Source organism: Dipodomys ordii, unplaced genomic scaffold, assembly GCF_000151885.1.
Source record: "Dipodomys ordii isolate 6190 unplaced genomic scaffold, Dord_2.0 Scaffold78, whole genome shotgun sequence".
Classification (NCBI taxonomy): Eukaryota; Metazoa; Chordata; class Mammalia; order Rodentia; family Heteromyidae; genus Dipodomys; species Dipodomys ordii.
This window is the reverse complement of record NW_012267294.1, coordinates 1,766,433-1,781,355: the sequence shown is the minus strand read 5'-3', so window position 1 is coordinate 1,781,355 and position 14,923 is coordinate 1,766,433. Positions and strand designations below refer to the sequence as shown.

The 14,923-nt window shown below is 37.4% G+C and overlaps 1 protein-coding gene across 1 annotated transcript; it reads left to right on the top strand.

The window, feature by feature from the left end:
• The first annotated feature begins 839 nt into the window (after nt 1-839).
• On the top strand, nt 840-13,726 carry Gbp5 (guanylate binding protein 5). Its single transcript, XM_013024653.1, has 11 exons — nt 840-1,017; nt 4,134-4,334; nt 4,882-5,009; nt 6,651-6,760; nt 7,070-7,266; nt 7,625-7,867; nt 9,131-9,411; nt 10,419-10,631; nt 11,528-11,630; nt 11,937-12,118; nt 13,502-13,726. Exons 2-11 carry the CDS (start codon nt 4,145-4,147, stop codon nt 13,613-13,615), a joined length of 1,761 nt encoding a protein of 586 aa, XP_012880107.1. The 5' UTR covers nt 840-1,017; nt 4,134-4,144; the 3' UTR covers nt 13,616-13,726.
• The last annotated feature ends 1,197 nt before the right edge of the window (nt 13,727-14,923 follow it).

Sequence of the window (14,923 nt, the reverse complement as noted above, 5' to 3'; positions counted from 1 at the left end):
GCACCAGGCCTGAGTTCAAGCCCCAGGTTGAGGGGGAAAATTATTCATGAACTTAGAAGAACAAATTTTTATTATAGCTAATAATAATAGCTAATAGCTAATAATTACTTTATTGTGGTTGTTTGGAAGTTGTGATGGTAATTCATTCAGCAAATATAGGAGAGCTATATAAAGTGCTTGGGTTTGAAGACTCACTGGCCAGTAGCTCTGTGGTTCTGAGCAAGTTACTAAGTGTCTAGAGACTATGCCTCTCATTCTCCTAAAAATATGTATATATACATATATATATATATATACTAGAAGAATTAAAATAGAATAATCTATATAAAGTTGTGAACATTATGCAGACAACAGAGCCACTGTTTAGAAAATACATTATTAACTTTCTTGTGTATTAAGTGACAAAACTTTCTTTTTCTGTCAGTTGAAATTCTCATTTATTACCTACTGTAAAAAGCATTAAATTTTATCACCACTCTCTGAAAGTTCATTTAACATTTTAGAAAATTAATCTCCCAAAGGATATGAGATTTCCACTTAAAAGTTTCATGCTCACAAACTGGAAATAAATATCTTATTTTAGGAGAGAGTATAACACACACTTGGAAAAACTGCAAAAATATCTCGCAGTTCATTTTCAGTAACTACATCTAATTCTGGGAAATTGGGTGAAATCAACCCGCCCCTCCACCAAGCAGCTCAGGAAATCCTTATCATCACTGCTTGCTTGTGGAATTTGCTTCTTGGTTTCACTTTCCAGTAGAGAAGTTTAGCAAGCCCTTCTGACTGCTGGAATGCCCGTTCATATTCAAATAATCCTTTGTGGTGGGGGTGGGGAATGGAAGAGACAGGAAATTGGCACGATTGGGGTAGACCACGTACCAGAAATGATGACAGCTAAACTAGGGTACAGTTGTCAGAACTCTTACCAAGTTCTCAAAGCAACTTTCTTGCCAGCACTAAAAGATCTCCCAGCAGCTCTAGAAGATCTCAGATCCTGAAGATTTTACTGTAAAGGTAAGATGGATCAGGGGAAGGAATTTTCAAGGTTGTTAGATTTTGAACATGTTCTACCTAGATGACACACAGCTTAACCTAGTATGCTGTACTTAAACTAGTAAAAACACAGTTGTGTGGTCAGAATAGCAGCAGGGTTTATTGTGTACCAAATGCTTTTGCTTCCTACTGAATTAGACACAGGTTTGGGCTGCAGTCAAAAATGCCTTACAGTGTTTCCTGCAAATATCGTTTTAAGACCTTTTGAGGTCACAAATGCCTTTGCTATAATCTGATTGTGCTGCTTCAAACTAGTCTTAAAAACCTCAAAATTATTTGAATAAGAAAGCAATAAATAAGTTTCTGTGCAAACAGCTTGGGAACATTGCTACAGACAAAAGAAAAAAAAAAGAAGATGAACTTCATGAAAGCGAAGAGGTTGCATGACAGCAGCAATGCATGTTTAATTTGTTTAACTTGAAGGAAGATTTCCTCTTTTAGAAATACTTCTTGGCCTTTGTTTTATCTTTTTCTTGATACCTATTCCCTGTGTTGAAATTTCAGTATTACCCTGTCTGCTGTAAAGAACCACTTAAACACTAGTGAACTGGACTTCAAATACTGCCTGGCCATTCTGGCCACTCCTTGTCACTCTTTCTTCCTTGGACTGTCTTACTATGCCACACTCTTCATGCAGCTCATATTTATAGATTTTCATTCACCCGATTGACAAGTGCTGCTTTCCTCTAAACTGAAATCAAAACAACATAAGACAAATCAAAAGTAAACACACACACACACACACATATCATAAGATAAAGGAAATCACATGTTTGAAAAGAGCTGTTTTCCCCAGAAATGCCATCAGCAGCACTTTCTCTGCATTTTCTCATCTGTGTGTTGGCATTTCAATTTTCTTCTTTTCATATTTCTTTTCTCTCTTACCACTCCCTGTTTTCCGATGTAAATATGTATTTATTGACTTCCTCTTTTAGGAAGCAGGCTTTTGAGTTGCATGCAATGCTAATATGATACAGCTAAGCCCAGGCTGGGGCTGAAAAAAAGGTCTAACTTTCTACAAAGCCCAAACTATGTGTTCCTATATGTTTTGTTCCATGCTTGTATTGCTTTTATTTATAAAGTTATGGAACTCTAATAGAGTTGGAGAGAATGCACCCCTGATGGCATGTTATAGTCTGAGTTATGAATGGCTGAGCAATAGCTAATATGTGGCTTTTGGGGGCAGGGGAGGGTCAGTCATGGGGCCTTCTGAGCTTGGGCGCTGTCCCTCAGCTCTTCAGCTTAAGGTGAGGTCTCTACCATTTGAGCCACAATGCCACTTCTGACTTTTTCTGCTTATTTGTTGCTGAAGAATTGAAACCCAGGGCCTCATGCATGCAAGGCAAGCACCCTACCATTGAGCCACCTTGCCAGCCCCTAATATGTGGCTTTAATAGATTGATATTCCAATCTGATTTACAGAGCTGGCTTTTCTAAAAGCATTAAAGATGCTATCCAAATACCACCTATGACAAGGTATAAAATACCGTTTATTCATGTAGGTGCAAAATACAATATTATTCATAAAGAAGTTTGAAAACTCAGACAAATTAGCTTTCTCACTTTTATGCTAAAGCATAAAAGCTCATATACCCAACATGTACTTATAGATTTGATTATCTTTTGTTTTTCTAACAATGAGTCGTCACTGCAAGGTTTGTACCTTTTGATCCTCTGATAACATTTCTAGCATCTGTTACACAAGGCAAGCAGAATTCTAGGGTGGTAAGGAACCAATATTTAATTAGAAATGGACTAAGATGAAAAGACACTCAGTATTTGAGCCCCTAAATCCATCTAAATGCACTAGGTATTTCTTGACTCCACTATCTGGTACCCTGCCATTTTTGAAGGCTTTTCCTAATGTCTGCTCCCAAGTCATCTGAATTTTAATTTATGTGATTTTTTTTAAAAAAGCATTGGCTATGAAGAGAGAAAATAGGTATTCACGATTGTTCAAAACAACAATAGCTAGACATGATGAACACCTGTAATCTCAATCTTTGGCAGACCTTGCAGGAGGATTATGAGGTCAAGATCAGCCTAGAATATATCATGAGGCACTGTTTCAAAAACTAAAAATGAAACAAACACAGAAACAGAAACAAAAATTAACAAGGAGACTCATAGTTTCTCCTGTCAGCTAACACAAGAATCTTGGTCATTTCATTTAAAGATTTTAGTGAAAAAATGAAATGAAAGAGATGACTTGTTTTTAGCTTTTGTAATTAATAATCATTTCTACAATGGAAGATAATGGTTCTTTATGAAAAGGAAATCTAGAAAAGTATAAAATGATTTTCCCAGGGATTTTTCATATTGAAGGAATCGCTTCCCAGAAGTAATGATTTTGATTTTTAAATCATTCAAACAATGATAAAATTATCTTAAGTTGAAGTTCTGTGTCAAAGAGGGCATAAATGCATGTTTAAAAAATTTGTTAGATACCACTATATATTTAATGCAATGCATTATGACTAGATATAGTAAGAGAAAAGCAACAAGTGCAATATAAGAAAGAATACTCATAAGCAATCTATCTAGGGATTTCAGGAGTTAAAAATACAAAACATGTAAACCTAAAGCTAATGAAATCAATGAGATTTAACTTGTCAGTAGATTTAAATTATCAATGGGGTAGACTCAGGAAGTGAGTTTCTCATATTTTCATCAAATTAGGATAAATTAGGTATCCTATAGCAGTCCTGTAAGGATTTAGGAAGTATTTTTCTTTCTTTTTTGTGTGGGGGGGGTCTGGTCTTGGGGCCTGAATTCTGGGCCTGGGTGCTGTCCCTCAGCTCTTCAGATCAAGGTGAGCACTCCACCACTTGAGCCACAGTGCCACTTCCAGCTTTTTTCTTATGTGGTGCCGAGGAATCCAACTCAGGGCATCATGTGTGCAAGGCAAGTGCTCTACCACTGAGCCACCTTCCCAGCTTCTTTTTCTTTTCAGTTGTTATTTCCCTCTGAAACTGGCTAGTATGTATACTGGCTAGTGTATGTTTACTGGGCCAGTAGGCAAATAGTCTTTCCTTAACCACTAGATACTCCATCTCTGCCCATGTCTTCTCTTGCAGACATCTTAGACATGGGCCCAGAGATCAACATGCCAGGCCCAGTGTGTCTGATTGAGAATACTGAAGAGCAGCTAGTTGTCAACAAGGAAGCTCTGGAGACCCTGTCTGCCATCTCACAACCTGTAGTGGTGGTGGCCATTGTGGGCCTCTACCGCACTGGCAAATCCTACCTGATGAACAAGCTGGCTGGCAAACAAAAGGGTAAGTGCCATCTCAAAGGTTCTACTGAGTCTCCTTAGCCTACCCTCACTGACAGGGGTCCAGCATGAGTATATGAGGAAGATAAACTTAGGAGAGAGGATGAATCGTGAATGTCAATGTTTGGGTCACAGCTGTCTTTTTATCTTAGGGGAGATGAAGGCAGCCCTCTGTCCTTGATATGTCTTCCTTTATTTTCCTTAATATCTCCCTGAGGAAAGTATACTGTGACCCGCACATAAGGGGATATAGGGAGTATGGTGTCTATTTAATAGTTTTTATATACAAAATATTCAAATTTTATTACTATCACCTCATTTTTTAAGAAAAAAACTTTGCTTTCTACATATCCTTTTTAAGATCAATAAAAAAAATTTAAAAACCCTTTCAAGCCCAATGTACACTATTCATCATCCAATCACTGAACTCAGACCATTGCTCAAATTACCTGCTACCTCATTATCTGTATTCCTTAAGCCCTAGGCCCATCATCAATAACACAGCCACATTTCCAGCCCCAGCCCCATGATCTCTTTTTGCTCTTTGTCAGGCTTTTCTGTCGGATCCACAGTGCAGGCTCACACCCAAGGAATCTGGATGTGGTGTGTGCCTCACCCCAGCAAGCTGGACCACACTCTGGTTCTTCTGGACACTGAAGGACTGGGAGATACGCAGAAGGTGACAAAAGCGGATTCTATTTTAATTCACTTTCTCATCTCTGAACATTGTTTATTTAGGGAATGTTTTACTTTGTTTCCTTGTTTGGTTTTGTCTAAACTTGCTTTTTCCCTTGATCATACCTTCCTTGGAAGGTATGATCATGCTTCCTTGGAAGCATGAAGTTGGAAAACTTATTTGTAAGACAGAATCAGTATTAGCAACACCATAGCAATGGCAAGCTTAGGAGTTTCTGGGTACACAAAGATGATACAAGCCTGGTCCTGTAGAGAGTGTAGTTTAATAGTGGTCTCTGATTCAGATAAATTTCTGTTCAAATCAAGGTTCTAGCACTTGGAGTTCTCTGATTTTAGTAAGGATAGTAAGGTCCCCAAGCCTTTAGATTACTCTTCGGTATTACTCAACCCACTATTTGGATAGTAATCACATGGGCTTTTCCTCATGGCATGTTATACATTTAACAACTAGCTTATTAGGAAAATTGCCTTGATTCATAACCTAAAGTGAAGTCAGTAAGAAGAGACTTAGGAAAAGATTTGTGCAGTTGACTTTTAGGAGTTTGGATGACATGATTCTGTTTCCTTCTCTTACATTTTATTATAGGCACAATAGATATGTGCATCTGACCATATAAAATAATTATCGAAATGAACTCTAGGAAGTGGAAAAGAGAGTTTTTTTTCTTTGTTGCTTTTTTTTGTTCTCCTTTCCTTTTGTCCACTTGTTCATTTATCGGTCTTTGGGAAAGTTGGGGGAACACAGAAATGGTGCGACAAAGGGTGAACAGATACAGCAGTGATACTCACTAGGCCCCATGACCCTTGTGGGTGGAAATGAGAGAGAAAAACTGGGAGAGGGGAAAAGAAGGGGTGACATTGTTCAAAAAGAAATGTACTCTTTATCTGACTTAAGTTAACTATAACCCCTCTTTACATCACCTTTATAATAATAATATAAAAAATTTCTTTTGTTGGACTTGAAATCTGGGCCTGGGTGCTGTTCCTAAGCTCTTCAGCTCAAGATGAGCACTCTATCACTTGAGCCACAATGCCACTTCCAGTTTTCTGGTGGTTAATTAGAGAGTTTCACAGATTTTCCTACCCGGGCTGGCTTTGAACTGTGATCCTCAGATCTCAGCCTCCTGAGTAGTTTAGGATTACAGGCATGAACCACTGGTACCCAGCAATAAATATTTTTTTAAAAGGATTTAAAGATGGTGAGCCATAATGTGTGAGTTCTGGTTTCTTCACAATATTACAATATTAAACACATCTCACTGTATTATTTATGTAATTAAATGAGATTATTAATGTAACTACCTTGTGGGTCATAATTAATGAATAAAATAATCATGTATATTGTGTATTTGGGTCAGTATTGCTTCAGACTCTAGAAGACTTTGAATTTGAATATTCTGGTTTCTCCATTATCTTTGACCACTCATTTTAAAAGTATTTTAAAAAGGAAATGGCAAGTTAATAATAGGTGAATCACTATGAAATTACCAATAAGAAAAGTATATAAAGCTCGAGACTAACAACCATTTTTGTCATTTGATATTTATAGATAAAGATATTGTCTTCAATGCTTGCTCATCTAGGAAAACCATGGGACATGATTTTATACTTTTTCTGATTTTAGGTTGATAACAAGAATGATGAGCAGATCTTTGCACTGGCAATCCTTTTGAGCAGCACCCTTGTTTACAATACCATGAGCAACATCGACCAAGGGGCTATTGACCTACTTCAGTATCCTTTTGAGTTAAAGCATGAAAACCAAGATAGAGAGAACTCACCAGCTGTGTCTGTGAGGACTTGAGAGAATTAAAAATGAAAATATGATAGAGAGTGAAGTATAAGGACAAAAGGCTGCATAGATTCAGTGAGGGAATGCTGACTTGACTAAGGACAACATGGTGTATGGACATAGGGGCTATAGTCTGGGTATTCAGTAATAGAATACTGACTTGATTAAGTGTCAGAGGGAAAGGAAGTTAGAAAGAGGTCAGCACTAAGATACAGTCTTACATTTCCAAGTTTTCCTCAACCTCATCTCAGCAATGTTACAGAAATAACAGATCTGCTCAGAGCAAGAACCTCCTCTCATCTTGATGGGGTTGAAGATGCTGCTGACATTGTGACATTCTTTCCTGACTTAGTGTGGACTCTGAGGGACTTCTACCTTGACCTGGAAACTGATGGACAACTCATCACAGCAGATACGTACCTGGAGAACTCACTGAGGCCAAAGGAAGGTAAGAGACCTACTGGTTGGGGAAAAAAGAAAAAGTAGCTCCAGAAATGATATCATTTGTATCAGCAGCCAAATGTACTGTTTTCTATATTTACCTACCAGGCTATCTTATAAAATAAATGATTAGTCATTTTAGAAGCAAGAGATAGGTGCAATATTAAATTTCATTGCTCCCCTCATCTTATGAGAAATTTGATTCCTTATATTCTTTTCATGATTATTTTCTTTTAATATTTTTGAGTAGGCTTAGTAGAGACATTAACCTTAGTAACCTGATGAGAAATAAAATGTGTTTAAGAGAAATACATTGTCATGAATTTTAATTCTATACTAAATACATACTACTTTTCCTTCTCAAGGTAGTGATCAGAGGAGTCAGAATTATAATTTACCCCGTCTATGTATACAGAAGTTCTTCCCAACAAGGAAATGCTTTATCTTTGACACACCTATTCATGGGAAGAAACTTGGCCAGCTTGAAACATTGTGTGATGATGAGCTGGATCACGAGTTTGTGCAACAAGTGGCAGAATTCTGCTCCTACATCTTCAGCCATTCTAAGATCAAAACTCTTCCGGGAGACATCAAGGTCAATGGACCTCGTAAGTCTCTTTTTTAAAATACTTTTTAGCTCAACATGAAGAAAAGAGACCCATAATAGCCTCCTCATAATGCCAATGTTGACAAATGTATAAGGAATAATCACCGTGGAAATCATAACACCATGTTTATAAAAGTTCTAGCACTTGCAGCTCTCTGATTTTGGTAAGGATAGTAAGGGTCCCCAAGCCTTTTAGTCCTCAAACCTTTTATTTATTCTTTGATATTACTCAACCCACTATTTGGATAGTAATCACATGGGCCTTTCCTCATGGCATGTTATGCATTTATCAACCAGCTTATTAGGAAAATCAGAATATCAGATCGATTTCTAGTGGGTTTCTTTTATTAATGTTTTCAAGGTTACATAAGTTAGGAGAATAATAAAAGTCAGATTCACTTCAGTAAGTTTTATCCATTGGAGACCCACTGTTGAATTGGACACACTGCATGGGCTGACAACATTTGTCCATCAAATATATGGAATTCATATTATGCTATACAAGCTTGACAAATCTAAGACAGGCAAGACATACATGTTCCCTGCAGAAATAGAACTAGTTGGCACAGATATTAAACATGGGCACAAATTGTCTCGAATCTTGAAAGATATTTAATCAGATTTCATAAAGAACACAGTATTTCAGAACTCTGTAAATAGCTGATGTGTATTATATAGGGCAATTGCACTCCCTGTGTGGAAAGACTGACATAGGAGTAAAACAGAGAATTACAACATATCAGGAAACCCTGCTCTGAATTTTTCAGTTAGCCATTTTACAGTGGAGAGTATTTTTTATAACATCTTAATTAGAAGATAGTAAAAAACAAATTGAAAATTCTGAGGACAATGAAAAACTGTGAAAGAATAAAAGAAAGGGACATATAAAGAGGCAAAGTTTAGCATTCTGATCAAATAAACATTTATTAATTTTATGTAGTCATCTTCTTAGTTCTATGTGAATAAGGATGAAATTTAGATGTCACAAAACCTTTTGAGATTTTCTCTATTTCTTCTTTGAATGCCATTCTATTTCTCTTCTCTTTTTTATTTCCCAACAAAAGAGAAATTTAACTTCTTACACAATTTCCCAGTGGAACTTATCTGGGCCATTTGAGTTCTGTCTACTATGCTGAAACATGATGTACTGTGACATTCATGTTATTGACATAACATACATGTTTACCCATTAAGAATCATTCTGTGTAGAGCATAGACTCTACACAGAATGTGTAGAGTGCCAATATCTCTTCTGTCTATGTAGGTCTAGAGAACCTGGTGCTGACCTATGTTAATGCCATCCACAATGGAGAACTGCCCTGCCTGGGGAACACAGTGCTGGCCTTGAGTCAGATAGAGAATGCAGCTGCAGTACAGAAAGCAATGAGTCACTATGACCAGGAGATGACCCAGAAGGTGCAGCTCCCTACAAACACACTCCAGGAGCTGTTGGACCTGCACAGGGCCTGTGAGAGAGAAGCTATAGAAGTTTTCAAGAAGAATTCTTTCAAGGATGAGGATCAAGGTTTCCAGAAAGAATTAGAGGTAATTTTTTTTGTCTAGCTTATTGACTATAGAATTAGACAACATAGCCTGGCGCTGGTGGCTCACGCCTATAATCCTAGCTACTCAGGAGGCTGAGATCTGAGGATCGCGGTTCAAAGCCAGCCCAGGCAGGAGAGGCCGTGAGACTCCTGTCTCCAATAAACCACCAGAAAACCGGAAGTGGGGCTGTGGCTCAAGTGGTAGAGCGCTAGCCTTGAGCTGAAGAGCTGAGGGACAGCCCCCAGGCCCAGAGTTTAAGCCCCACAACCGACAAAAAAAAAAAAGAATTAGACAACATATAGCTATGATAGGCAAAATAGTACTATCTGAGAAAAGAAATTCTCACTAGAATGGGAAACGACAGTACTCACTAAGAAGGCCTTGAAAACTCATGTGTAACCTTTCTCATCTTTGCAAACCTTGAACTTTTCCACATGAACACAACTCACTTTTACCATAATATGTGCATGGCTAAAACTCAAATTGGTTATACTTCTCTAAAAAATGTATATAAAGCTTGGCTCTAGTGTCTCATGCCTGTACTCTTGGGGAATTTGTGCTATGAGTTCAAAGCACAAATAAATGTCTACTTTTTTTATATAATCAAGCATATAGACTTGCCATTTCAATTCTAACATACATAAGTTTATTAGTAGTAGAATAAGCAAGTATTGTTCCAGATAATTGTTTTATTCCATGTTCACATCAAAAGTGGAGAATAAGTGAAACCACAAACATTGTAAAGTAAGTTTCATTTTACACAAGGACACTAAGCTACAGCCTATGTCTGAATCTGAAAAAGGCAAAATTCAGGAAATTCCTAAAGAAGGTAAATGTCATTTTTCAGAATGTCATCACTTTATAACTCCTTTAAGTTTGAAGAAAAGAATACAATTTTACATATATTTCTCTAATTCATTAAAAAAAATATTGTGAATTCTTTTTGCAAATGATTTCCAGAAATGCTAAACTGTTGCTAACATCTAAATGGATTTTATCCCATGAAGGCCCTACTACATACAAAGCAAGAAGCTATTTGTCAGAAGAACTTGGAAGCCTCTTCTGAACGCTGCTCAGCCTTACTTCAGGATATCTTTACTCCGCTGGAAGCAAACGTGCAGCTGGGGATTTATTCTAGACCAGGAGGCCATAATCTCTACATTCAGAAGATAGAAGAGCTGAAGGCACTATACTACCAGAAGCCTGGGAAAGGAATCCAGGTATCACTGGATTTTTTGAAATCTATTAGTTTTTATCTATTTTATCTATTTTGTCTATTATATCTACTATATAGATACTATTTATAGTATTTTACCTAGTAGTTTAATCTATTCGTTATTGGAGACTGCTGGAGTTGCAATACAAAGCTATTAATAAGAAAAGGAAAGACAAGAATACAGGAACAGAGATGAGATTTACAGAGTGAGTTATGCTTTTGTGGAGTGAGCATGCATGGAAAATTATGTGGCTGTACTGAGGTAGGTCCTGGCACATAACTGACAAATAACAACACTTGTAGGATTAACCTGAACTATTCAATGAGCACCAGATTATAGTGCAGCTATCTATGTTCAGGAGCAACAAAGGGACCTTTTCTATCTATACAGGATAGAATCCCAACAACTGACTTTAAGAACAATGAATAATTGATTGGATTATATAAACTAAGATCTAATGATTTTAATATAGTTTCAACAGCTCAGTGTCATCAATTTCCCTTCTTTTTTCCTTCACACTCCAGATTCCATTTTTCTCTTTTGTTTTCTTATCTTACAGTGTCACCCTTCATGGTAAGAGAGATGAAAATAGGTACAAGTTTAGGTAAATTTAGTGCTTAGATCTTAGAGAAGAAAGAGTATTTTTTATGTTAATCTTTTAAAAGCTCAAGTTCCAGTGCTGTTGCTTTAAAAAAAAAAACCTTTCAGTATATCCATTACATCTAATTGTGCTTTGTATGACCCCAAGCGAATCACAACCACTCCTGCAGCAGGAAAGTCTTGAGGCAATTCTACAGCTCAGATACAGGAAAGCACCTGCTACAATGAAAAAAGAAATGCAGACATTACAGTATTTCTACCACACTTCTAATTACTTTGCATGTTTCTGGGCTTCATAGGCTGAGGAAGCTCTACAGAATTATTTACATTCCAAGAAGCCTGTGAGTGATGCAATTCTACAGACAGACCAGGCGCTCACTGCCAAGGAAAATGAGATGAAAGGTGAGAAAAAAATAGAAGAAAAGAATAGACATTATGCAAGATGAACAAAAATGTTCTACTTCAAATTCTTGCAATCTGGCCAGCCAGATGACTCATCTAGAGCAAGAATGACCATGTTGCTTCTTTGCTCCACAGGCTGAGCTGATTAGAGGCAGATACCCTCAATATGATCTTCTGAAAGAAAACAAATTACCCAAAGATTTTATCTGCGGAATTAAAACAAATAAACAACAACAACAAAAAGAGTGGTAGGCAGAAGGATGAGATTTAGGAATCTAAAAGATACTTGTCTTCTTTTTTCTGTAGTGCAACGTGCAAAAGCAGAGACTGCCAGGGCTGATGCACAAAGATTGGAGGAGCTTCACAGGATGCAACAAAAGTTGATGGAGGAGAAGGAGAGGGTCCGTCAGCAGCAACTGAGGCAAATGGAGATCAACAGAGCAAACTTTCTGGCAGAGCTGAAGAGGGCTGAAGAACAGCAGCTCCAGGTATTCATCCAGGTATTATTTGTTGTCTTACTTAGTCCCCCTGTCTGTAAGGAACAGAGCTTGATCAAATGACAAAGGGGCAAAGATATCCTACCATGGAGGCTCGGGTCTAGGACTTGAGCCAGACTGCTAGGTTTGAATCCAAGTACTACTTCTGAACATACATACAGATTAGGCAAGTTTTCTGAGACCATATTTGTTGCCTTACTTTCTGAGTGCATCATATTTTCCCCTTCTGTAGAATGGAGACATCAATGTATGTATTTTATATGGTTGTTCTTAGAACTAAATACACTAAGGTTCATGTTTAGAATCACATTTGGCCCAGAGTAAGCAAAATGAATTTTTAAGTAAAATGAATACATTTCTGACCCACATGAGCAGGCTTTTTATTTGGACAAACTTATGCTTTAAGCAAAGATACAATGACACATGAATTTCATGCTACTGTGTCTTTGTTCTTGTCTTTCCTCTATTATCTCTGGACTAGTGGCCTTGAGCTTGTAGAATTGTTTGTGGTTTTTTTTTTCATCCATTCCTTTACTGTGCCAGCATTCAGTAGTAGTTTGTATTTACCTAGCCTTCTATAAAATCCTTTACATGCATTCTCTTATCTTACCACTGTGAGATTGAAATATTGTGCCCCCAGTTTTCAGATGAGATTCCTAAGAGATAACTAAATACTAGTATCACTAGCCTTCTAAGTTGTCAAAACTACCTTCCCATAGAGTGGGATCTGCAGGGCTGCCTCTCCTGCAAACCTGGTGTGAAATTCCCATGAACGTGTCCTCAGTAGACAGATAGTCCTACTCCCACAACCCTCCACCTTGCCAATCCATCTGCACACAAAGATAGTCAATCTATATTTTTTGTGATTTTAGTTCTTTCTTGAAGAACAGTGTGCACCGTGTACACAATGTGGATTTTTATTTCCTGAATTTTTTTCTACTCTCTACCTAAGAATGAGATGACCTAGATCATATCCCTCACCTAATGCACAAACAAAACACCTAATTTTATCATTTTGATGTCCTATAATATATCAGCTTCTTCTCTTAAAATTGTCCCTAATATCTTATGTGTGACTAAGAACTGAAGTCAATATCTGACTAAGGTTTCCCTAGGAAATTATGTAGAATAGGGATATGAAGACTTGAGATAGAATTCTAGAGACACAACATTTCAGAGATTGAGATATAATAAACCTAGATCTAGAGAAAGAGGAGAGTTAAAATCTACATGAGTACACTAGATGTACATGAACAGAAGAGAGATATTCAAGTGCTATCTTGCTGCTCTTGACTATTCAGTGATGTAGGCAAATAGAAATAAACTTGATCTTAATTTTGCTAAGATTTATAACTTTTACTCATCGCTCCTTAGGAAGAGGCTGAAAGACTCAGAGCAGCCCAAGAAGCTGAAAGAAGAAGACTCCAGGAAATGCTCTGGCATTTAGAGAACAGGAGGCACTCACGTGATCACTGTATCTTATGCTAATGTGCTAAATATCGGGGTTTTCTTTTCTTCCTCCTTCACTGAAGAAACAAAGAGATGAAAAACTAAACAACTAGGAACCAATAACAAATAATCCCAGTGACTCCTGTCCAATTGTTTGGTTTTGCTTTTTTGTCTCAAAGTATTGTAAAGTTGCATGGGGGGGAGGGAGTGTTCATCACATGGGTTCAGCTAGATGGACTGGATGATGATCTGCGCTCAGGGGCATTGCCCCTGCTGGCTGGCTTATGCTGGAAGCCACTAGGTGCCAAAGGTATCATAAAGTATGGGTGGTTTTTTTCTTTACCATTCTGGCCTCACATTTGCTAGGCTATTGCTGTCCCATTCTCAGCCCTTTGTTCCTGATTTTTCAAAATAAAGTCTTTCCACTTCTGTCAGAAGTTTACTAGGACCACTACCCTCTTTTTTAGGCTTCTCAAGCAGCAAGGACTAAATGGGGGAGGTTTTACTTATTCAGTCTCAAATCATGATCCCCCAAACCATGCCTACTGAGCAACTGTAATTATAGGCATAAGCCACAACACTCAGCCTTGTTTAATTTCATTCTTGCTACATTGAAAATTTTTTGTTGGTCATGGGCTTGAACTCTGGGCTTGGGCGCTGTCCCTCAGTTCTTGAGCTCAAGGCTAGTGCCCGACCACTTGAGCTACAGCGCCACTTCCGGTTTTCTGGTGGTTTATTGGAGATAAGAGTCTCACGTCTAGACTTTCCTGTCCAGGCTGGCTTTGAACCATGATCTTCAGATCTCAGCCTCCTGAGTAGCTAGGATTACAGGAGTGGGCCACCAACTATCAGCTTACAGTAAAAATTTTAAATCTATATTTTGGGCAATCAAATATGAAAGTCCACTGATTTTTTTTAAATTATAGACTATCTAGATTAGTGCACTTTTTAGCGACGAAGATCTCTTTGACACTGTAACTCTATCTCTTTGTTTTTATTTTCTTCAGGACTTAAAATTCTATAGGGAAGCCTTCTGAATTTCCTGCAGGAAATTAACAATTGCTTTAAGATTACAATTGAAATGGGCTTTATTGCATCATTTTATTTGTGTTCTGCTTATTTTACTTAATTCCAGTAAAAACATGTTTATTTGTGCTCTGCTTATTTTACTTAACATCAGCAAAGTCGATTTTGTACAATTAATTGTAGGAGCATTACAAAGGTCTCTTATTGTTGCTGTCATTAACTGCTTACTTGTATAAGAACCTGTCAACTTAGTTATAAGAGCATGAATATTTTTTGTTTTTCAAAATATGATTTACTTATTTTCAGAACAAAATAAAATCC